The 23,885-nt window shown below is 35.5% G+C and overlaps 1 protein-coding gene across 1 annotated transcript in view; it reads left to right on the top strand.

Moving 5' to 3' along the window:
• Positions 1–23,885, top strand: part of KCNH5 (potassium voltage-gated channel subfamily H member 5) — a 336,154-nt gene that overhangs the window by 240,900 nt on the left and 71,369 nt on the right. The window contains exons 9-10 of the mRNA XM_003831625.5: positions 624–876; positions 23,289–23,485. Of these exons, the coding sequence (XP_003831673.1) occupies positions 624–876; positions 23,289–23,485 (450 nt within the window). The remainder of the gene's footprint in view (positions 1–623; positions 877–23,288; positions 23,486–23,885) is intronic.

Genomic DNA, 23,885 nt, shown 5'->3' with positions numbered 1-23,885 from the left:
AACTTTTTTATGAGACTCTTCTTGACCACCTCAAAACTGTTTTGTTTTTGTTTTGAGATAAGGTCTTGCTCTGTCACTCAGGCTGGAGTGCAGTGGCACGACCTTGGCTCACTGCAATCTCTGTCTCCTGGGATAAGGTGATTCTCCCACTTCAGCCTCCCAAGTAGCTAGAACTACAGGCATGCACCACCACGGCCAGCTAATTTTTGTTTTTTTTGTCTTTTTAGTAGAGACAGGGTTTCACCATGTTGCCCAGGCTGGTCTCGAGCTACTGAGCTCAAGTGATCTACCCGCCTTGGCCTCCCAAAGTGCTGGAATTACAGAAGCCACCATGCCCAGCCAAGGCTGTGTTCTTTCTAAGGGGAGATCCATACTCTTCTCAAAGCATTTACTACATAGTTCTGCATTGTCATGGTCCATATGCTCATCAGCCCATCTCAGTGGATTATTACCTCCTTGAGAGCGGAGCTGTGTCTTGTTCCCTTTGCCTTCCCAGTACCCAGCAAGGTGTGTAGCAGTGTAGCAGACATAGTCATAGTCAATAAATATTTGTTGGATGATTGTTTTTCTGAAGTGGCCCCTTCCTCTTTCCTTTTCACTTATTCATCTCTCACCTTCTTTAGGTCCTCTCCATCTGTCCCAAGGACATGAGAGCTGATATCTGTGTTCATCTAAACCGGAAGGTTTTTAATGAACATCCTGCTTTTCGATTGGCCAGCGATGGGTGTCTGCGTGCCTTGGCGGTAGAGTTCCAAACCATTCACTGTGCTCCCGGGGACCTCATTTACCATGCTGGAGAAAGTGTGGATGCCCTCTGCTTTGTGGTGTCAGGATCCTTGGAAGTCATCCAGGATGATGAGGTGGTGGCTATTTTAGGTACTGTGAACTTTCCTAATGTAGTAGCAAATGCGTAGTAACAGTTTTAGATATTTTGCTTTTCGCATTTTTAAAGAGAAATTTCCCTTGTTTGGTAACTTTGGAAATTGGGTCACTAATGAGACGTGAATCTTAATGAAAACTAATAATGCTATTTCAGCAGAGAACATTAGTATCAGTCACAACCTAATGGGCTGAGTTTGATTAAACTTTCTTTGGCAACAGTAGGACAGTACCTTTTAGACTAAAGGTGGTCGCAGCCTAACGTGCCTTGTAGCTCCATGTTAGTAAGTGTGAAAATGGCTTGTGGAATGATTGACGTGGTAGTGATGAAGGGTGTTAGTCTCAGAAGGGCAACAGAACCTGTCTAGTTCAACCCTTTTCTTTAGAGAGGAGCCAAGTGAGGTCCAGAGAAGCTTAGTGACTTTCCCAATTAGTAAATGAATGGAGGCTTGAAAATAGATCATTTTACCCCAAAACTTTCTCCCTCATCACGGTCAACCTAAGTAGTGAGCTGAAAATGTGGAGGAGGTTAATGAGTCTGACTCTTTATAGCAGAGTGATCGCAGTATAAGTAAATTAAATTTAGGTTTATAAAGCTGGTTCTGTCCTCTATATGAATAGGCCATAAAAATTATTTGGCTAATAATAAATTCATTTTAAAATTTAGAGCATTTTAGAATTTAGAATTCAGTAGATAGTTGTACTAACCACAACCACAACAATAAAAGGGCAGTAACAGTATATATAAGTGATAAAATAAAAAATGTTGCATGTTTGGGGACAGTGTAGGATATATAGCTTGGCAAAAAAAAAAAAAAATTGCCAAATGACCTTTTAGATCATTTTCTGCTCAAATATCTGTAGCAGTTTCCTGAAATCCACAGATATAAAAGGAAGTAATAATGAGGTCAGAGGAGAATCATTTCTTTTTTCTTTTTTTTTTTTTACCAGATAAAATAAGTTAGAATTGCAGGATGTCGACTTCATTTTGATCACATTGTTCATGGCTTGTGTCTCATGAAAAATGAGCTCAATTTTTAAACTATTGGATTTTCAGCTACTGAGGTCAACCTACCATAGCTTGAATGCCACTTATTCTCAAAAGTAAAAGATTAACTGATAGATTTTAAAAACTACAAAAGCAAAATCCACCACAATATAATGAAAAATTGACTTCAAAAGGCACCATTACTTGAAAAATATAGAATTGAGAATGGAAAAGAAATTACCCTTCATAGGGAAACAGGTTCTGTAAAAATTGTGAGTTCTAGAAAATGGTTCAGGGTTGCAAATGACTGAATACCAAGGTTTGTAAGCCTTTGCTTAACTGCATATAAATAATATTAGAATTACAGTTAGATTTCTTCTAGGAACTATTTTTATTTTTTTCAAGAAGAAAATACGACATTTTAGAGTCAACATTCTGGGTATGTTTAATGCTCGTTAGTGCTTGTTCTGCTTTGTTTACTGGAGTATAAAGGAGATAAATATAACCCTTCATAAAAAGTTGTACATTTCACCAGAACAATCCTTTGTGGTAAAATGAAGCATATTTACACTATGCAAACCATTCTTGTTTGCTTAAAGAAGAGGATACATACACACTAAGCAAACTATTCTTGTTTGCTTAAAGAAGAGGATAAAATACAAGGCCAAAACAAATGTATTTTATTTTCCTGAATGTCAACATCAAAGGTGGGTAGGAAAAAAATATCAAATGTATTACATGAATATGAGTACCCTCATGATAAATTACGTCAGCTGTAGACTCATTATTATTTGCTTTGTCCCGTTTTCTTCATTACAGCTTCGTTTGGGTAACTCCTTTTCTAAAAGAAGGTTGGAGAAAGTCCTGGGTACAGTGCCTCTAGCCTGGGTCTACTCAAATGAGACAATTTGCTCAGTGAGACAGACAAAATGCATTTTCCTTTCATTTTAAAATAAAATGGTAACTTGTTTTGCCCAATGACACAGTAAAAATGAACACAGGACCCCTGGGTATTGGGCGCATCTCATCATATATCTGTCACATTTTATTATTTTGAGTTTGTGCTTTTTGTTCTCTCTCCTCAAAAGTCTTGGGATTCAGAGACTTTTCACATCTTGTGCTTAATGAGTCAAATTATACGGACAACTCTCTGGTGACCTTTCTTTTTTTCTATAGGCTCTGAAAAAGACTAGTTCATTCAAAAGCCCATCAGATCAGGATGTTTTGTTTGTTTGTTTAACATACAAAATGCTTTAATGAGGTTTTAAGAAAGGAGGAGGAAAATAGTAACTTACCAGCACCTGTTTTCCTGATTCTCCTCTTCTTCCTCTTCTTCTTCTCCTCCTCCTTTTCTTCTCCTCCTCTTCTTCTTCTCATTTTTGATAGTTTAATTTTGAAATAATTGCATGCTTAATGAAAAGTTGCAAAAATTATCAGGGTGTGAAGGGATTATATATATATTAAATATTAAATATATATAATATATTATTTAATGTTTAATTATATATTAAATATTAAATATATAATATATTAAATGTACAAAATATTAAATATATAATCCCTTCACACCCTGATATATGTGTGTGTGTGTATATGTATATATATATAAAAAGGTATATACATAGAAAATATATATATGTATATTTTTAAGTTCTGCTTTATTAAGTTGATTCAGTCTTTATAACTTTATGTATTTTTTTCTTTTTGGCTTTTTTTTTTTTTTCTGAGATGGAGTTTCACTCTTGTTGCCCAGGCTGGAGTGCAATGGTGTGATCTCAGCTCACCGCAACCTCCACCTCCCAGGTTCAAGCAATTCTCCTGCCTCAGCCTCCCAAGTAGCTGGGATTACAGGCATGCACCACCACGCCCGGCTAATTTTGTATTTTTAGCAGAGACAGGGTTTCTCCATGTTGAGGCTGGTCTCGAACTCCTGACCTCAGGTGATCCACCTGCCTCAGCCTCCCAAAGTGCTGGGATTACAGGTGTGAGCCACCGCGCCCGGCCCAACTTTATGTATTTTTAAAATCCTTTTGATTTGCCCTGGTACTGAGAGTGGTGGGTTAACATATCTTATCAGTCATGCGTTTTATCTGTGTCTCCTTGCATGTCTTGTGGTTTATGCTATATAACATTTACTGCTGTGTTATTTGGTGTACAGATTATTTATGATTGTTATGTCTTAATTGTCAACTGTGGCCTTTGGCATTTAAATATGCCAAAAGCCATCATGTTTAATGCTCTTTGCTTTTAATCTTGCAAGGGTCAGAGAGGAACAAAATCCCTACATCCCTCACATCTGAGGACACCTCACAAAAATGGGAACTTGCCTAAATTAGTCTGATAGGAGAAATAAGAAGGCCTTGCTATCTCTTACACTGATACATTTGCCAGTTAAAAGGTAGAGAAGGGAGGTTATTTTAAAATTAATTAGAATCTCTGAATCCAAAAACAGGTGCAGTTTCATGTTTTTGGATTCTTGCCACTAAACAGTCTCTCGATAGGCACATAATTCTTTAGTGTGTCAAAAGTGCTAAGGAGTTTAATGAATAAGTTCTGAAGCATAACTAATTAATGGAAAGATAAAAAATTTAGTCAACAAATAACCTCCTTTAACACTGGAGGATGGCTTCAAGATGTTTTTCTAAATAGGGCATATGAAATATAATTGCAGTTCATGTCTTTTTTCAATTTGAAGTTCTTTCAAAGTTCTTTCAGTTCCTACACCTCCACCTTTTTCTGACCTTCCCACTTTTTATAAAACACAAAGAATTCCAAATTAAGTTTGTAATGCATACATAATATTTTATATGCTTTAATGTCTTATTCCTTTTTAGTTCCTATCCTATAATTACTTAATGTGAACAGATTTGTTGGTATGGCTGAAATAGCCAGGTTACTTCTCAATGTCTTGACAAGTATATTGTGCCTTTCTGAGGTTATAAAAATGACATTTCCCTGCTAACAATAGACTGTGCTCCTAAGACATTTGTTTTGTTGTATTTTCATTTTGTCTTTTCTCATCTGTGTTCGTTGATTATTAGAATCATAGGGTTAGAATTATTAAACTAAGACAATCTCTAAGTCTTTTAGTTGTAACTTCAAATTCTCAAGAGAGCTATGTTTGTTTATGTATGGTTTGGATAGAGGGGTTGAAAATTGTTATGGAATTGGGAAAAAGCATAAATGAGGCCAGGAATAACATAATTAAATCAACTTAATACGAAAGAGAGTCTTTAGCACTCGAATTAAGATTCTATTTTAAGTAGAATCAGTTATTTAAAATCCATTGTAGGCTGGGCATGGTGGCTCATGCCTGTAATCCTAGCACTTTGGGAGGCTGAGGTGGGCTAATCACTTGAGGTCAGGAGTTGGAGACCAGTCTGGCCAACATGGTGAAACCCCATCTCTACTAAAAATACAAAAACTAGCTGGGTTTGCTGGCATATACCTGTATTTGGGAGGTATTTGGGAGGCTGAGGCATGAGAATTGCTTGAACCCAAGAGGCTGAGGTTGCAGTGAGCTGAGATCACGCCACTGTACTCCAGCCTGGGCGACAGAGTGAGACTTTGTCTCAAAAAAAAAAATTATAAATGTGTGCATTATCAAAGAAAATTTATAACTTATACTGCTCAAAATTAAAAATCTCCTTATTTTTATTACAAAAAGAAAAAATGAGATGTGAATGAATAATATTTTGTTATTTTGAGAATCTGTGAGAATGTGATTTTTATGCCGTAGTTACATTTCTTCCTGTGCACTTGCTGTTAGAAGTCAAGTGCTTCACAGTTTAAATCCTTAAAAGGGTTTTTCCCAAGTTCCAGAAAATTATTTTCTTTTGCACCCATGCTTCTGTGTTTTAGATGCTGAACTGTGAAACATGTAGATTTGTTCTATAGATCATGATGATGAAATTACTTAATTCAGATATTTTTATAAAGGGCAAATCAGTTGTTTGCTTTTAAAAACATGCGTACTTGTCTTGTTTTAAACATTTTAAGCAGTGATTATAAATTGTTTATCTATGGTTCAAAATATACACTTTTAGAGTTCCTCAGCCTGCAGGTTTTGGAATAAAATAGGAGTTTTAACAATCTTGGTAGTTTAGATTAAACTTCAAACCCTCCCTCCATCATCCTTCAAAACTAATTTATCCTATCCCCTTGATATCTTTTAATCCTATTCTTAATATCCCTTACCACAGTCAGTGCTCTTAAAATTTTGGTCCTGGGTGTGAAAGGAAAACATCTTGGGCCCCCAAGATCACTAAGGAAAATTCATGTTGGAAACTGCTTAGGGCAAATCTGCCTCCCATTCTATTCAAAGTTACTAAGATAGATGCATATCTGATTTGCCTCCTTTGGAAAGGCTAATCAGAAACTCAAAAGAATGCAACCATTTGTGTATCACCTATCTGTGACCTGAAAGCTCCCTCTCTGCTTCCAGTCTTCCTGCCTTTGCTTCAAGTTGTCCCGCCTTTCCAGACCGGAACCAATGTACTTCTTACATATATTGATTGATGTCTCATATCTCCTTAAAATGTAGAAAACCAAGCTGTGTCCCGATCATGTTGGGCACATGTCGTCAGGACTTCCTGAGGATGTGTCACGGGTGCATCCTCAACCTTGGCAAAATAAACTTTCGAAATTAACCAAGACCTGTCTCAGATTTTCCGGGTTCACATGGGCCATGACTACCATCTTAGTCATTAGACTTACCTGCTCATAAATCTATCACAGAATCATAGGGTTAGAGTTATTAAACTAAGACAATCTCTATCTAAGTCTTTCAATTGTAACTTCAAATTCTCAAGAGAGCTATGCTTGTTTATGTATGGTTTGGAAGGAGAGATTGAAATTGTTATGGGGTTGGGAAAAAGAGCATAAATGAGGACAGGAATAACATAATTAAATCAACTTAATATGAAAGAGAGTCTTTAGCACTTGAATTAAGATTCTATTTTAAGTAGAATCAGTTATTTAAAATCCACTGTAGGCCTAGCATGGTGGCTTATGCCTGTAATCCTAGCACTTTGGGAGGCCGAGGTGGGCAAATCACTTGAGGTCAGGAGTTAATAAATCTATCATCAGCTTCAACCTCTATTTCAATGTTTCGCTGCCACCACAGTAATCTTCCTAAGATATAATTGTGTCAATCTCCTCATTAGTATTTCCAGTATCTTGAGGATAAAATGTAACTACGAGCATGGCCTATGGGGCCATTTGGGTCTGGCTTTTGCTCTCCTTTCTGGCCTGATTTGTGTCATTGTCTATCCCTACCCTATTCTCACCGTACTGAATTGCAGGAAGTTTCCTGAGTTTAACAAAGTTCCCTCTTCCTGGCAGGTTGTTGCATATACTGCTCCTTTATTTAGAATACTTTTTCTCTCCTTTTTAGTGATTTGTCTCTTGCTTCCTTGTTCTATTTTATTTTTCCCTTATTGCCCTAGTCTGGGTTAGATGCCTGTATTCTGTGCTTCCACTTGGATGCCTATACAGGGTTCTTAGTACCTCCTATTTTTATCCTTCCCCTGTTTATCCTCCCACTGCACAGTGACCACTTGAAATTTCTTGTTCCTTTTTGTCTCTCTGTCATCTATGATAGGATCTCTTCAATAGGTTCTCAGTAAAGGCTATTGTGAGTGAGAAAGATTAGCTAGTACAGCTATTACTTGGTATCCACAAGGGATTGGTTTCAGAACACCCTCACAGAGACCCTACTCTGAGGATGCTGAAGTCCCTTGCGTAAAATGGTGTAGTATTTGCATACAACCTATGCACATCATCCTGTGTATTTAAAATCATCTCTAGGTTACTTATAATTCCCAACACAATGTGAATGCTATGTACATAGTTGTTTTATTGGTTAGGGAATAATGACAAGAAAAAATATCTGTACACATTTAGTACAGATGCAGCCATCCATTTTTTACCCCAAATATTTTCTATTTGTGGTTCACTGAATGCATTGATGAGAAACCCACAGGTATGGAGGGCCAACTCTGCTATATTTTGCCAACAAACTGTTTTCATAATTGTTTCAGTTCTGGGTACCCAGAAAAATATGTTGTGTTCTGTTGACTCACTTGCCAATTTCCTCTATGCCCTCTGTTCCTCCTTTGTTGATAGAGGTTTATAGTAAAATGCATTTCTCAAAAGCCCGTAACTTTAGTTTAGATCTGTTATAGGCAGAAGAAACATTTTCCTACTGTTAACTAGGCAATTTGAACAAAGATAATTGAGGGGGAAACTGTGTTAAGTATCTCAGACCACACACGGCTCTCTGATAAGTTGCTCCTTTCTTGTTCTCCATCACGGATCCCCAGTGCCAGGAAAGGAACTAACTTATACCTGCTAGTTGACCATAATAAGAAAACTTTAAATTACATTCATTGAAGGAAATTTAGCTTTAATTCCTAAAGTGGCATTGCTTTTGTCATCAACTAGAATGAATGATTCAATAAATCTGAATTAATTTCATTAATACATAAACATTTAAGAATTAAAAGGGATTTAAAGAAAGGAAAATCATATTTTCCATTAGCAAATGAGCCCCCACCCACTTAAGTAAAATGTAAAGCCAACAGATACCTTTTGATTTTAATATTCCTTAACAAACTTTTAAAGTGTATTTTTGAAAAATACACTTGGGCCTCTTTGGAAGTCTGATTAAAATACCAATAATTATTAATGGAGTGCTCGTTATTTTGTATACATTATTATACCAAGTCATTTAATAACCCTGTGAAGAAAGTAATTATTGTAGTCATCTTACAGAGGAAGAAACTGAAACTCTGTAATATCAAGTGGTTCTCCCTGGGTCACAGCTAGTAAGTAATTCGTGGGTACAGGATTTTAATTCAGACCTGTCTGACATTATGTGCATGCTCTTACCCATCAAATTACAAAAAAAAAATGATGCTCTGGTTAACAGGAATTTTGAAATAGAATTTTGAAATTATAGTACAACTATTTGGTTTAATCTTAATGGAAAATAAGAGTACCTATATTACCTTTACCAATTTATTTATTTTTATTTTTTTAAAAAGATTTCTCTAACACCACTGCCAAGAATTAGGCACCATAACAGTATACATTACAAAAACCCTTCACCAAATATTACCTAAGGTACTTAGTTAAGTATGAATTGGCTAAATCAGCTACTAAGTATCTATAAATGCTGTCCTTCTCCAAGTAACTGGTTTACCATGAGGAAGGTGTTTAGGACTGAGGAGAACTGAGCCCAGAGTGTGAATGTCATGAGTTCTTAGAACACAAGATAGGGATGTTACATTCCACCCTTCTCTCTCATCTGGGTTATGGAAGAGTTCAGAGTCTACTTAGTTGGTAAATGTTAAAGTGGAAATGAAGCTTTCTTTCTTTGTGAGGTCTTTCCTAATTTCTTTAAATTAAAAACAATATTTTTCTTCTATGCTTTGCTTATCCTGATCTGTATACACTTACTTCATTTTCTTCTATTTTGTAATTTTTTTGGTCTGTCTCTCTTACTCACAAAATTAAAGACTTCTTGAGAGCCAGATTTCTGTTTCCTGAATCTGCCTATCCCCTCACAGCATAAAGCAAATGTTTCAACTTTTGAACAAAAAGGTCAAAAAACTTAAAAAAATTTTTTAAGTAGTAGCATTTTATTTTATAAATAAATAATATAGCATAAGGTAAAGGAAAAACAGAAGACAAGTAACAATAATACAAGAAAGAAAAAAAGAAAACCTGTGCTTTGAATCTCACTCCTTTATCCTTGTGATTGCTTTTTGTTTCTCTATACACTTCTGTGATCACTGCCCATACTCATACACATTTCTATCACAGCAACACACCTTTATTGAGGTATAATTGATACACAAATATCTACACATATTGAATGCACACAATGTGATGAGTTTGTGTATATGCAAACACTCTTAATACCATTACCATAATCAAGGTAATAGACACATCCTAAAACTCCCATAGCTTTCTTCTGTCCTTTTTTCATGGTAAGAACACTTAATATGAGATCTATCCTCTTAACAAATTTTGAAGTTCACAGTACTGTGTTGTGAAGTATAGGCTCTATGTGTACAGCAGATATCTAAAACTTAATTCATCTAGCATAACTGAAACTGTATACCCATTGAACAAAAACTATCCCTTCCCCCATCTTCGAAGCCCTGACAGCCACTATTATATTCTCTGCTTCTATGAATGTAACTATTATAGACACTTCATATGAGTGGAATCATGAAATATTTGTACTTCTGCAACTGACTTATTTTGTTTGGCATAGTGCTCTCCAGGTTCACCTATATTATTGCAAATGACAGAATTTTCTTCTTTTCAAAGGCTGAATAATATTCCATTGTATGCATACATCACGTTTTCCTTATCCATTCATCTGCTGATAAATACTGGGGTTGTTTCCATGTCTACCTATTTTGAATAAAGCTACAATGGGCATGAGAGTACAGATATCTCTTTGAGATTTTGATTTCAATACTTTTGGATACATACTCAGGAGTCAGATTATTGCGTCATAGGTTAGAGTTAGGGTTGAGTCAGGATGTCAGATTCATTAATTGAATGAGGTAGAAAAGACAGCCATTATTTCTCACACTTCACAGTTACAAAAGTTGTAAGACTTAGTTATAATATGAACGATATCGTAGGCTTCAACTCTAAATGTTTTCTTAGAAAAAGAAAACAGGAGAGTTTCAAGATGTAATTGATTTCCAAATTAGTCTTTTGCATGGATTTCTTTTTTATAATATGCCATTCTCTTTCTTGATTTAGGCATATATTTGGATTTTTATATGCAATCAATTTGTTCTTAACACTAATAGTGCCAAACTCAGGATAATCAGCATGTTTATTATTATTTCTTCTACCTCCTTAAAGGTAGCTTCTTACTGATGTCAGGATACCTTCTCTTTACTTCTGCTTAATAAGAGCTATTTGGCTCATTCTTTATGTGTGTAAAAAAAATCTACAAGCTAGATCAGTTATTTTTTTAATAGATAAGAATTATTATTTGCTTCTCTGAAAATGTCTTCAAGCTTGTATTTATGATAATTTTTAACATAATGACTTTGGACATCAATCATTGAAGACTGGCAGACATCATTTCTAAATGTTTTAAAAGATTTTATTCTAATAAACCTATGTAATTTCTTAATTTGAATACTCATTGTTTTGTTCTTTCTGTTCTTCCTTTTTAAAATATTACTTTATGACCCTTGCAGTTTGTACATAGTTGAAGTCCATTTAAAATAATATAATTAAAAATCATATAGTCTTATTCATCTATAAATGAATATTTTTGGGCCTATGTAATTATAATGAAGTTTATGAGCCAATTGCAATGATAACTTATAGTGAAGGGCCAACTAATAAATAAAAATGAATACAGTTCAAGTCCAGTATTTCTTTATTAATTTCTTGTCTGGTTGATCTATCCATTGTTGAAAGTGGGTTATTGAAGTCCTGTGCTATTATTGCATCTCTATGCATTTTTTCCATCAAGTCCATTAATACTTGCTTTATATATTTTGATGCTCCAATGTTGGGTACATATATATTTACAGTTGTTATATACTTGATAAATTGATGCCTTTAACATTAAATCATGAGCTTATTTGTCTCTTGTGACAGTTTTTGACTTGAAATCTATTTTATCTGATGTAAATATAGTCATCCCTGCTCTCTTTTGGCTACTGTTTGCATGGAATATCTTCCATTCTTTAACTTTCAGCCCATGTGTGTCCTTAAATCTAAAATAGTTCTTATAGGTAGAATATAGTTAGATCTTGTTTTTTTTTCAATATCCATTCAGCCACCCTGTCTTTTGATTGGATAATTTAATCCATTTATGTTTAAGGGTATTGATAGGTAAAGACTTATTCTTGCCCTTTTGTCATTGTTTCTTGGTTATTTTGTAGGTCCTTTTTTTTCCTTCTTGTGACTTACTTACTGTAAGTTACTTACTGTAGCTATGGTTATTTTTGACCATTTTGACTTTTAACCTTCATACTAGAGATTTGGAAGATTTACATGCTGCTACTATAGTAATGGAATATTCTGCTTTTGACTGTGTATTTACTTCCACCAGTGAGTTTTATACTTTCATATATTTTCATTTTGGTAGTTATTATCCTTTCATTTCCAGTTGAAGAACTCCATTAAGCATTTCCTATATGATGGTCTAGTAATGATGACACCATGATCAATGGGGAACAACTAAAGACTTTTCCACTAAGATCCAGCACAAGGCAGGGATGCCTGCTCTTACCACTTCTATTCAGTATAGTGCTGGAATTACTAGCAAAGGCAATCAGACAAGAAAAATAAATAAAAGGCATTTAAAACAGAAAGAAAAAAGTAAAATTATCTGTTTGTAGATGACATGATTCTATATGTAGAAAAAGCCAAAGATTCTACAAAAACCTCGTTAGAACTAATAAATAAATTTAGTAAAGTTGCAGGTTGCAAAATCAACATACAAAAATTAGCAGCATTTCTATATGCAAATAACGACTTAGCTGAAAAAGAAATCAAGAAAAAAATCTCACTTACAATTGTTACAAAAAATACATAGGAATGAATTTAACCAAAAAGGTAAAATATCTGTACACAGAAAACTATAAAGCACTGATGAAAGAAATTGGCTGACTCTGGGTGTACCACCAATAAGTTAGCCCTGCTCCACAAGGAGCAGTGAAAAAAAAAAAGAAGGAAAGAATTGAAGAAGACACAAATAAATGGAAATATGTCCTATGTTCATGGGTTATAAGAATTAATATCGTTAAAATGTACATACTAGCCAAAGCAATATACATAGTCAAAGCAATTGCTATCAAAATTCCAGTGACATTTTTAAAGAAATAGAGAACACAATCCTCAAATTTTTATGAAGCTGTAGAAAAAACCCAAATAGACAAAAAGCAATACTGAGAAAGAACAAAGTTGGAGGCATCACACTTCCTGATTTAAAATTATATTACAAATGTCTAGTAATTAAAACGGTATGGTACTGGCATAAAAAAGAAACACAGAGCAGTAGAACAGAACAGACAGCCCAGAAATAAATCCAAACATATACGGTCAACTAATTTTCAACAAGGGTGCCAAAGGCCACAATGGGAAATTAATAGTTTTTTCAATATATGGTGCTGAGAAAACTGGATTTCCACATGCAAAAGGATAAAATTAGGACCTTATTTTCCACCCATACCAAAAAAAAAAAAAATCAACTCAAAATGGATAAAATGCCTGTGAGACCTGAAACCATAAAACAAGTTGATGAGAACATACAGGAAAAAACATCTTGACATTGGCCTTGGCAGTGACTTTTTGGATATAACACCAAAAGCTTGAGCTATAAAAGCAAAAATAAATAAATAGGGTTACATCACACTAAAACGTTTCTGTACAGCAAGGGAAACAATCAACAAAATGAAAAGGCAGCCTATAGACTGGGAAATATATTTGCAAACCACATATATGTAAGAACTCTTACAACTCAATAGCAGAAAATAAATAACCCTATTAAGAAGTGAGCAAGAAACCTGAGCAGAAATTTCTCCAAATAAAACATAAAAATAACCATCAGGTATATGAAAAGGTGCTCAAATCACTAATCATCAGGGGAGTGCAAATTAAAGTCATTATGAGATGTCACCTCACACCTGTTAGGAAGGCTATTATCAAAAAGACTAGATATAATAAATGTTGATGAGGGTGTGGAGAAAAGAGAATCCTGGTATACTGTTGGTGGGAGTGTAGTTTGATGCAGCCATTATGGAAAACAATATGGAGGTTTATTAAAAAATTAACAATAGTACTACTGTGTGATTCAATATCCCTCTACTGGGTAAATACCCAAAGGTGATGAATTTATCACCTCCTAGGGATATCTGCACCCCCATGTTTATTGCAGTATTATTCACAGTAGGCAAGATATGGAAACGACGTAAGTATCCATTGATGGATGAATTGATAAAGAAAATGTAGTATGTATATGCAATGGAATATTATTCAACCTTAAAAAAGAAAGACAGCCTGCCATTTGCCACAGCATGGATGAACCTTAAAGACATTATGCTAAGTGAAATAAGCCAGACACATAAATAATATATTGCATGATCTCACTTATATGTAGAATCTTTTTAAAAAGTCAAATATACAAAGATAGAGAATAAAACTGCGGTGGGGATGTGGAGTAGGGTGGGAGGAAATGAGTACATGTAGGTCAAAGGATAGAAAATAGCACACATGTAGGATGAACATTTTTAGAGATCTAATGTATAGATGAAGACTATAGCTAATAATATTGTACTGACATATCTCAGAGATTTTGTTGGTTTGGTACCAGACCACCGTAATAGAGCCAATGTTGTAACAGAGTCACCAATTTTTCAGTTTCCCAGGGAACATAAAAGTTATGTTCACATTATACTTAGTCTATTACGTGTGCAATAACATTATGTCTAGAAAAACAATGCATATACCTTAATTTAAAAATATTTTATTGTTAAAATATGCTAATGATCATCTGAGCCTTCAGCAAGTTGTAATCCTTTTGCTGGTGGACAGTCCTGCCTTGATGTTGACAGATACAGACTGATCAGATTGGTGGTTGCTGAAGGGTGGAATAGAGGTGGCAATTTCTTAAACTAAGATGACAATGAAATTTGCTGCATCAATTGACTCTTCCTTTCATAAAATATTTCTCCTATAGCATGCGATGCTGACTGATAGCATTTTAGTCACAGTAGAACTTCTTTCAAAATTGGAGTCAGTCCTCTGAAACCCTTGCCACTCTGTCTGATCAACTGAGTTTATGAACTATTATAAATACTTTGTTGTCATTTCAACAATATTCATAGCATCTTCACTGAGAGTAGATTCTGTCTCAAGAAACCACTTTCTTTGCTCATCCATAAGTAGCAACTTCTCACCTGTTGGTTTTATAGTGAGATTGCAGCAAGTCATCCACATTTTCAGGCTCCACTTCTAATTCTAATTGTCTTGCCATTTCTACATCTGCAGTTACTTCCTCCACTGAAGTCTGTAGCTCTCAAAGTCATCCATGAGGGTTGGAATCAACTTCTTCCAAACTCCTGTTAATATTAATATTTTGGCTTTCTCACATCTCACATGAATCACAAGTGTTCTGAATGGCATCTAGAATTCTGAATGTTCTCCAGAAGATTTCCCATTTACTTTCTGTAGATCCTTTAGATGGATCAGTATCTAAGACAGCTATAGCCTTACACAGTATATTTCTTGAATAATAAGACTTGAAAGTCAAAATTGTTCCTTGATCCATGGGCTGCAGAATGGATGTTGTGTTAGCCGGCATGAAAACAACATTCGTCTTGTAGATCTTCATTAGAGGTCTTGGGTGACCAGATGCATTGTCAATGAGCAGTCATATTTTCAAATGAATCTTTTTTTCTGAGCAGTTGGTCTCAACAGTAGGCTTAAAATATTCAGTAAAGCATGCTATAAACAGATGCACTGTCATCCAGGCTTTGTCCTTCCATTTATAGAGCAAAGGCAGAGTAGATTTAGCATAATTCTTAAGATTCTAGGACTTTGGGAATAATCAAGGAGTACTGGCTTCAACTTAAAGTCACCAGCTGCATTAGGCCCTCACAAGTTAGCCTATCCTTTAAAGTTTTGAAGCCAGTTTTTGACTTCTCTCTATCTATGAAAGTCCCAGATGGCATCTTCTTTTAATAGAAGGCTGTTTCATCTGCATTAAAAATCTGTTGTCTAGTCTAGTCACCTTCATCAGTTATTTTAGCAGATCTTCTGGATAACTTGCTGCAGCTTCTACATCAGTACTTGCATTTCAGCTTGCATTTTTATGTTGTGGAGATGGTTCCTTTTCCTAAACTTTATAAACCAATCTCTGCTAGCTTCAAACTTTTCTTCTGCAGCTTCCTCCCCTCTCTTAGCCTTTACAGAATTGGAGATAGTTAGGGCTTTGCTCTGGATTTGGCTTTGGCGTAAGGGAATGTTGTGGCTGGTTTGATCTTCTATGCAGGCCACTAAAACTTTCTCCTTATCAGCAGTAAGTCTGTTTCATTTTCTTGTCATTCATGTGTTCGCTGGAGTAGCACTTGTAACTTCCTTTAAGAACTTTTACTGTGCATTCACAACTTGGCTAGCTGTTTGGTGCAAGAGGCCTAGCTTTTAGCCTATTTTAGCTTTTGACATGGCTTCCTCACTAAGCTTAATTATGTCTACCTTTTGACTTGAAGTGAGAGATTTGTGACTCTTCCTTTTGCTTGAACACTTGGAAGCCATTTTAAGGTTGCTGGTTGGCCTAATTTCAATATTATTGTGTCTCAGAAAACAGGGAGGCCCCAGGAGAGGAAGAGGGAGTTGGGGAATGATAGATCAGTGGAGTAGTTAAAACACACACAATATTTATTGATTAAGTTTGCCATCTTATATGGGTCTGGTTTGTAGTGGCCCCAAACAATTACAACAATAACATGAAAGATTACTGATCACAGATTTCCATAACAGATATAATAATAATGAAAAAATTAGAAATACTGTGAGAATTACCAAAATGAGACATAAAATGATCACATGCTGTTAGAAATATGACGCCGATAGACTTGTTCGACATTGAGTTGCCACAAACCTTCAATTTGTAAAAAACATAATACCTGCCAAGCACAATAAGGTAAAGCACAATAAAATGAGGATTATGCCTGTATTGTAGTACAAATTTTTGTTAAATAGGTAGATTTTAGCTGCTTTCATCTCACACACAATCAAAAATATGTGAGATGATAGACATGTTAATTTGCTTCACTATAGTGATTCACTATAGTGATTTTACTATCTTTATGTGTTCCATAATGTTACATGTTAAATCTCAAGTATATACAATAAAACTTACTAAAAAAAGAAGTGAAGCCATGGATTAAGTTCATTGTATAGAAAAATCTTCAAATAGAGCCACTATTACACCCCTAAACTCACGGAAAACTACCTAAGTAAAATTCAAATGATATTTTGTTTGGAACCTGTTGGATATTAGTTAGCAGTTCTCACTGATGAATACCTGTGGTAATTTTTATTTATTTATTTATTTATTTATTTATTTATTTATTTATTTATTTTTCTGAGACTGAGTCTTGCTCTGTCACCCAGGCTGGAGAGCAGTGGCGTGATCTCGGCTCACTGCAACCTCCGCCTCCTGGGTTCAAGCCATTCTCCTGCCTCAACCTCCTGAGTAGCTGGGATTACAGGCGCCCGCCACTGTGCCCAGCTAATTTTTGTATTTTTAGTAGAAATGGGATTTCACCATGTTGGCCAGGCTGGTCTCAAACTCCTAACCTCGTGATCTGCCCACCTCGGCCTCTCAAAATGCTGGGATTACAGGCATGAGCCACCGTGCCCTGCCTAACTGTGGAAATTTTTATGCATTTATTTTATTCATGTCATTAACTCACCAAATAATGTGTCTCACATTTGAAAAAATAAATCTGGCTATAAAATCAGCCCCTTTGGGGACCATAATCCCTAAGCATACCGTAGTCTGTATTACTCCTTTAATTATGTTGTAACTCTGTCTCTGTTTTGTCTTAAATGTTCCAGTTTCCTACTATATGAGTCTTTAACAATTATTTCTGTTTTACAATCCTTTTTCCTGTAGTTTAACAGTGAAATACTTCATAAGACTTGATGAAAAGAACTGAGAAAATATAAATAGACCAAACAACAACTTTCATGTTTAGCACAAGCTTTCTACTAATTTTAGTACTTTGAGGGGAGGTTAGTTATCTCTAGCTCTAAAATGTTTATAGCAGAGACTGCTTGTACCCAGCGGGAGCTGACCTAAAAACCAGCATCAAATGTTCTGTAGTCAAGTAGATGAACCGGAGTTCCCAGCCCTGAAAGTGTGCAAAATCTTTTGTACAATAAAGAAAAGTGTTTCTTCATTAGCTATTCCATGCATATTGGATGCATGCACGTTAGATATTCTGTGCCTAACATCACATTTTCACAGCCTATGATTTCTGGGATGATTTACTGTAAATGTGCGTAATATGCTTGAAGAAAGACATTAACCAACTTTACTTTGGCTGGTAAATTAATTAATTTTTTTAAAAGACGACCATAGTCCCAGAAACGCGGTAAAAGTTTGTTGTGAATTGATTGCCTCATAGGTGACATAGAAAGCCAACAAAGTAAACACACTTTGAAATGGTTGATTAGCTTAATATCCAGTTTACATATTGCATGTCCCAATGAAAATTCTATGTAATGAAACAATTAGTATTGCTTATTACACAAAGTGAATTCTGATGTTGGGGGCAGCATTATCTACTTTTGTTAATTTTGCTATGCTTTTCTAAACTTTTTTGGGAGAGGAGCAGGAAATAAAGTTTATCATGAGTTCATATTCTAGTTTATCGCTATTCTTACTATATCATAGACTTTTTATTTCCCCATGATATGAAAAACATAGTAATTTAATGTAATAATTTAAATTTCAAAATTTTAGGTAGAAATAGTGTAAGAATTTTTAATTTCATCAGTTAAGTTAAATAAAATATATAACAGATATTTGAATGCTTCTGTAATTAAAATGGCCCATATTGGTAAGAAGAAATTACCTTTATATTTTGAGTACCTTTTACCTATTGACAATGCACTTAATAATCAATGAATATTTATTCACAATCTACAAGTCTATGTATGTATTTTATGAATTCAGTTTTATTAAGAAGTATAATGAAAGACATCAGTGAAAATGGTTTGCTGTTTTTTAATGTAGAAAAATTTGGAAAACATACAGTAGGAAGAAAAAGACCCATAAACACACCACTTAAATCCAGTTGCTATTATTATTTAAATGCATTTTCTTTTAGTCTTGTATTCCTTTAGACTTTTAGCTCAATTTATATCAATTGATAAATTTATATAACATAGTATAATGATATGGTTTGGCTGTCTCTCCACCCAAATCTCACCTTGAATTGTAATAATCCCTACATGTCAAGGGCAGAGCCAGGTGGAAATAATTGAATAATGGGAGCAGTTTCCCCCATACTGTTCTCATGGTAGTGTATAAATCTCATGAGATCTGATGGCTTTATAAATGGGAGTTCCCCTGTACAAGCGCTCTTGCCTGCCACCGTGTAAGACGTGACTTTGCTCCTCATGTGCCTTCGGCCATGATTGTGAGGCCTCCCCAGCCATGTAGAACTGTGAGTCAATTAAACCTCTTTTCTTTATAAATTACCCAGTCTTGGGTATGTCTTCATTCTTTATTAGCAGTGTGAGAACAGACTAATAAATTATATATAATAACATATAATTATAAAATACATTATACTTTGGTTCTATCAAGAGAATTTTCTTAAGAAAAGAAGATAAAGTAGATTTCTTAATTGACAATTCTTTTAGTCTTGGCACCTCAGTTTCATTTTTATATATTTTGTTATAGTTGTAACCATATTCATATTATTCTTTATATATTTATTTCTTAATTAACATTATAAGTTAGGAATTTTTTGCATGTTACTTCAAAAGCTGTTTTAATTCTTTGGACATTAATATTTTACACATATTTTTACAATTGCCATAGCTATTGGACATATAGGGTTTTAAAAAAATCTAGGGTTATCATTAATAACACTATAGTGAATATTACATGCAGTAGTTCTAATCTTTTGATTCTCAGAAGTGAAAATACTGAGTCAAAAGCATTGATTATTCTTAAGTGTACCATATATGAAAACAAAATAGCTGAAAAGTAATGAGCACTCATAAATGGGTAAAGGATTATAATTGACAATTTGAGAAAATGATACAGAAATGAATCATAGAGAAATGTAACCTTTTTTCTGTCTCTTGAAGGAAAAATCCAGTATGGAAAGAGAATAAAAAGGAAAAGAAATAAGAGGTAGATCAAAGCAGCCCTTTAAAAGCTTGGCTTTTTTTGGTACCATCAAGAACTGTGGTAATATAACAGTTGTTGATCTCTTCTGTTTACAAAGTATTACACAAATTATAAGACAAAATAAAAACCATACATTGTTCCATAACGCAGAGAGGACCTACCATTTTGATGCATTTACTTCTGTGCTTTGTGTGCATGTATGTGTGTATGTTTGGGGGTGGGGAGATGGGGTACATAAAATGAGATTATGCTGTATGTATAGTTTGATATCCTGCTTTTACTATTTTATATAACCTTATATAACCTCCATGTCACTTTGTAAAATTTATGATACCTTGTGGCTGCGTATTTCATTATTTATTGACATTTATTTCTAATTTTTGGCAATTATAAATTTCACTTCAGTGAGCATTTTTTTAAATAAATTTGGCACTTAGGCAATTAGAATAAATGCCTATAATTGGGATTACTAGTTTGAAGAGAATACCATGTACAGATTTCTGAAATTCATCTGTATAAAAGGAGGTAGAGTTTCTATAGCTAAAGTGTTCCTTTGGTTATTTTTTTTATTTCATTTTATTTTATTTTATTTTTTGAGATGGAGTCTCACTCTGTCATCCAGGCTGGAGTGCAGTGGCACAATCTCAGCTCACTGCAAGCTCTGCCTCCCGGGTTCACGCCATTCTCCTGCCTCAGCCTCCCGAGTAGCTAGGACTACAGGCACCCACCACCACGCCCGGCTAATTTTTTTGTATTTTTAGTAGAGACGGTGTTTCACCGTGTTAGCCAGGATGGTCTCGATCTTCTGACCTCGTGATCCGCCTGCCTCAGCCTCCCTTTGGTTATTATGATGCTGTATAACCCTAGAGGCTTTCTTTGGCTACCAAGTCTCTGATCTCCCTTCCTTGGCCAAATAAATGGTTATTAGGTTGTTAATTTGCTCATCAGTGTCATGAACTAAAAGGAATTTTTGGAGGGTCCAGAAACAAATGAATTGCTTAAGATTAATTAACTATTCATGATTGTTGTTTCATGCTGATCACATGATCATGTGGTGGTTTTAATCACCTCTTCAGTCATGTGCATGTTTTCTCTTTGTACCCTGAAGTGCCTCTTAAGCTTGAAATCAAGCCCTATGTTTCTCTCAGAGCTTCCCAACTACCTAAGTGAGCAAAGAATGTGTAATCTCACTCACTCAACCTCTCTATTTCTGTCTTGTCACTGTCTTTGTCTCTCTCTCATTTCTGTGGTTACACATTTTCTTTTCTCTCTGGTTGTCTGCCTGGCCTGAAGGGTGATACAAGGTCTGTTGCGGGAAGTCAGGGACCCCAAACGGAGGGACCGGCTGAAGCCATGGCAGAAGAACGTGGATTGTGAAGATTTCATGGACATTTATTAGTTCCCCAAATTAATACTTTTATAATTTCTTATGCCTGTCTTTACTGCAATCTCTAAGCATAAGTTGTAAAGATTTCATGGACACTTATCACTTCCCCATTCAATACCCTTGTGATTTCCTATGCCTGTCTTTACTTTAATCTCTTAATCCTGTCAGCTAAGGAGGATGTATATTGCCTCAGGACCCTGTAATAATTGCATTAACTGCACAAATTGTACAGCATATGTGTTTGAACAATATGAAATGTGGGCACCTTGAAAAAAGAACAGGATAACAGCAATTGTTCAGGGAATAAGAAAGATAACCTTAAACTCTGACCTCCGGTGAGCCTGGCGGAACAGAGCCATATTTCTCTTCTTTCAAAAGCAAATGGGAGAAATATCACTGAATTCTTTTTCTCAGCATGGAACATCCCTGAGAAAGAGAATGCGCACCTGGCGGTAGGTCTCTAAACTGGCCCGACCCCCGCCCCGCCCCGGGCATGGTCGTCTCTTACAGTCGAGACTGCAGAGGTGAGATAGACTCCAGTCTCCCATAGCACTCCCAGGCTTATTAGGAAGAGGAAATTCCCGCCTAGTAAATTTTGGTCAGACCAGTTGATCTCAAAACCCTGTCTCCTGATAAGATGTTATCAATGACAATGGTGTCTGAAACTTCATTAGCAATTTTAATTTCACCTCAGTCCTGTGGTCCTGTGATCTCGCCCTGCCTCCACTTGCCTTGTGATATTCTATTACCTTGTAAAGTACTTGATGTCTGTGACCCACACCTATTCGCACACTCCCTCCCCTTTTGAAAATCCCTAATAAAAACTTGCTGGTTTTTGCGGCTTGTGGGCATCATGGAACCTACCAACATGTGATGTCTCCCCTGGACGCCCAGCTTTAAAATTTCTCTCTTTTGTACTCTGTCCCTTTATTTCTCAAGCCAGCTGATGCTTGGGGAAAATAGAAAAGAACCTACGTGAATATCGGGGCAGATTCCCCGATAAAGGTCTTCTTCTTTTTTTTTTCCTGTGAGTTCTGATTTTAATCTGCATGATGACAGCAGATAGTTGCTCACCTCTGTGGTTTGAGTGCAGAAAGAATAAATCATTAACAGAGTGCCTCTAGGAAGATGTTTCCCTCCTGGATATATTCCCCCTGTCTTTTTCACTTTAAAACTTTTCCTTTCACGCGGAAGTTGAACAAAGAATGCAGTTGACTACACTTCAGAAACCAGGGGCTTTTATGGAACTGCCTCGGCAGAATGGCCTTTTGGGACCTTTAACCTTAGACTCTTCCTCGTTCTTTTTATTTGGGCAACTAAGTACTTGATTTCAAATGATAAATGGTTGAGTTCAGGCCACCAGTGGGTAGTGCTCTGAAGTGAATAGGTGATTTTTGTGTGATTTCTAGAATTTTTAAAAGACGTCTACATTTGATGATAGTATAGCACTTTTTATAGAACTGTTCATGGGATAATACATTTGAGTCTCCATGTTTTACTCAACCTGGGTCTTTCAGCTTTGTAATTGTGGATGGGGAGCTCTTGGGCTGGACTCCGAGAACCTGTATAAGGTTGGCTAGGTAGAGAGGGAAGGGCATTCTTGGGGAACTAAGTTGTGGCAAGTTTTAATTGGCTTGGGGCACAATACATAGTTACTGAATAAAGTGTATTTAATATATGTTGGATCAGCCCTAGATTTATAAAGGCTGTTACAGCAGATCCTTCTATATTGCATTTTGTTATCTTTACCAGAAGGACCAGAGGCAAGGATGAAACTAAGAAGTCACCTTTGCTCCTTCTGGTCAAAATAGGAAAAATTAAGGTGGCAGAAGATAATGAAATTATTTGTTAAAATGAGGTGTTTGGCTTCTCTGTTGGATCCATTTATTCATGCCACTCCAGATTTTCATCAATAACTGAATTCAGGGTGATGTTACTTTACATATTATATGAAAGCATTGTGTATTGTTATGTGTTTATAGATGTGGTTATACCCTCAGCTCTAAATTATGCTAGAAGGTCAATACTGTATATGAAACTGAATAACAAGAGTGATTAAATAAGAACAGTGTTAGATACTTGAATATGTATCTTATACTGTTTTCTAGGGAAGGGTGATGTATTTGGAGACATCTTCTGGAAGGAAACCACCCTTGCCCATGCGTGTGCGAACGTCCGGGCACTGACGTACTGTGACCTACACATCATCAAGCGGGAAGCCTTGCTCAAAGTCCTGGACTTTTATACAGCTTTTGCAAACTCCTTCTCAAGGAATCTCACTCTTACTTGCAATCTGAGGAAACGGGTATGTTCTCTGGGTCTGCTTTTTCTTATTAGTGTCCAGAGTATTAATTAATTCAGCTCTATTAGCTGAAGAGTAGAGAAGATATTTTGTTTTGCAGCACTAAATTCCCATCAATGTAAAGTGGCATAATTTTCCTTCTCTTTATTTATATTTTGTTTCCTTTTTAAGGAAAAAAACCCTATTTCTATGAGTAAAGATTTGAATCTTTACCATTTAAGATACAAAATGAAAAACAGACTTGAAGAGAAACAAGCTGTGAACTCTACTATGATGTAGTTAGTTCTTGGAGTTTATAATACTGCCATAAAATCAACTCCAGTGTCTTTTACCTTTTTATATGGATTTTTTTAAAGCTGGTAAAGTTAATCAAGCTGGGTGCCTGTTTTACATTCTCAGCTCT

Source organism: Pan paniscus, chromosome 15 (assembly GCF_029289425.2).
Source record: "Pan paniscus chromosome 15, NHGRI_mPanPan1-v2.0_pri, whole genome shotgun sequence".
In the NCBI taxonomy this organism is placed as follows: domain Eukaryota; kingdom Metazoa; phylum Chordata; class Mammalia; order Primates; family Hominidae; genus Pan; species Pan paniscus.
Note: the sequence above shows the minus strand (reverse complement) of the source record. Positions and strands in the feature narration are given on the sequence as shown.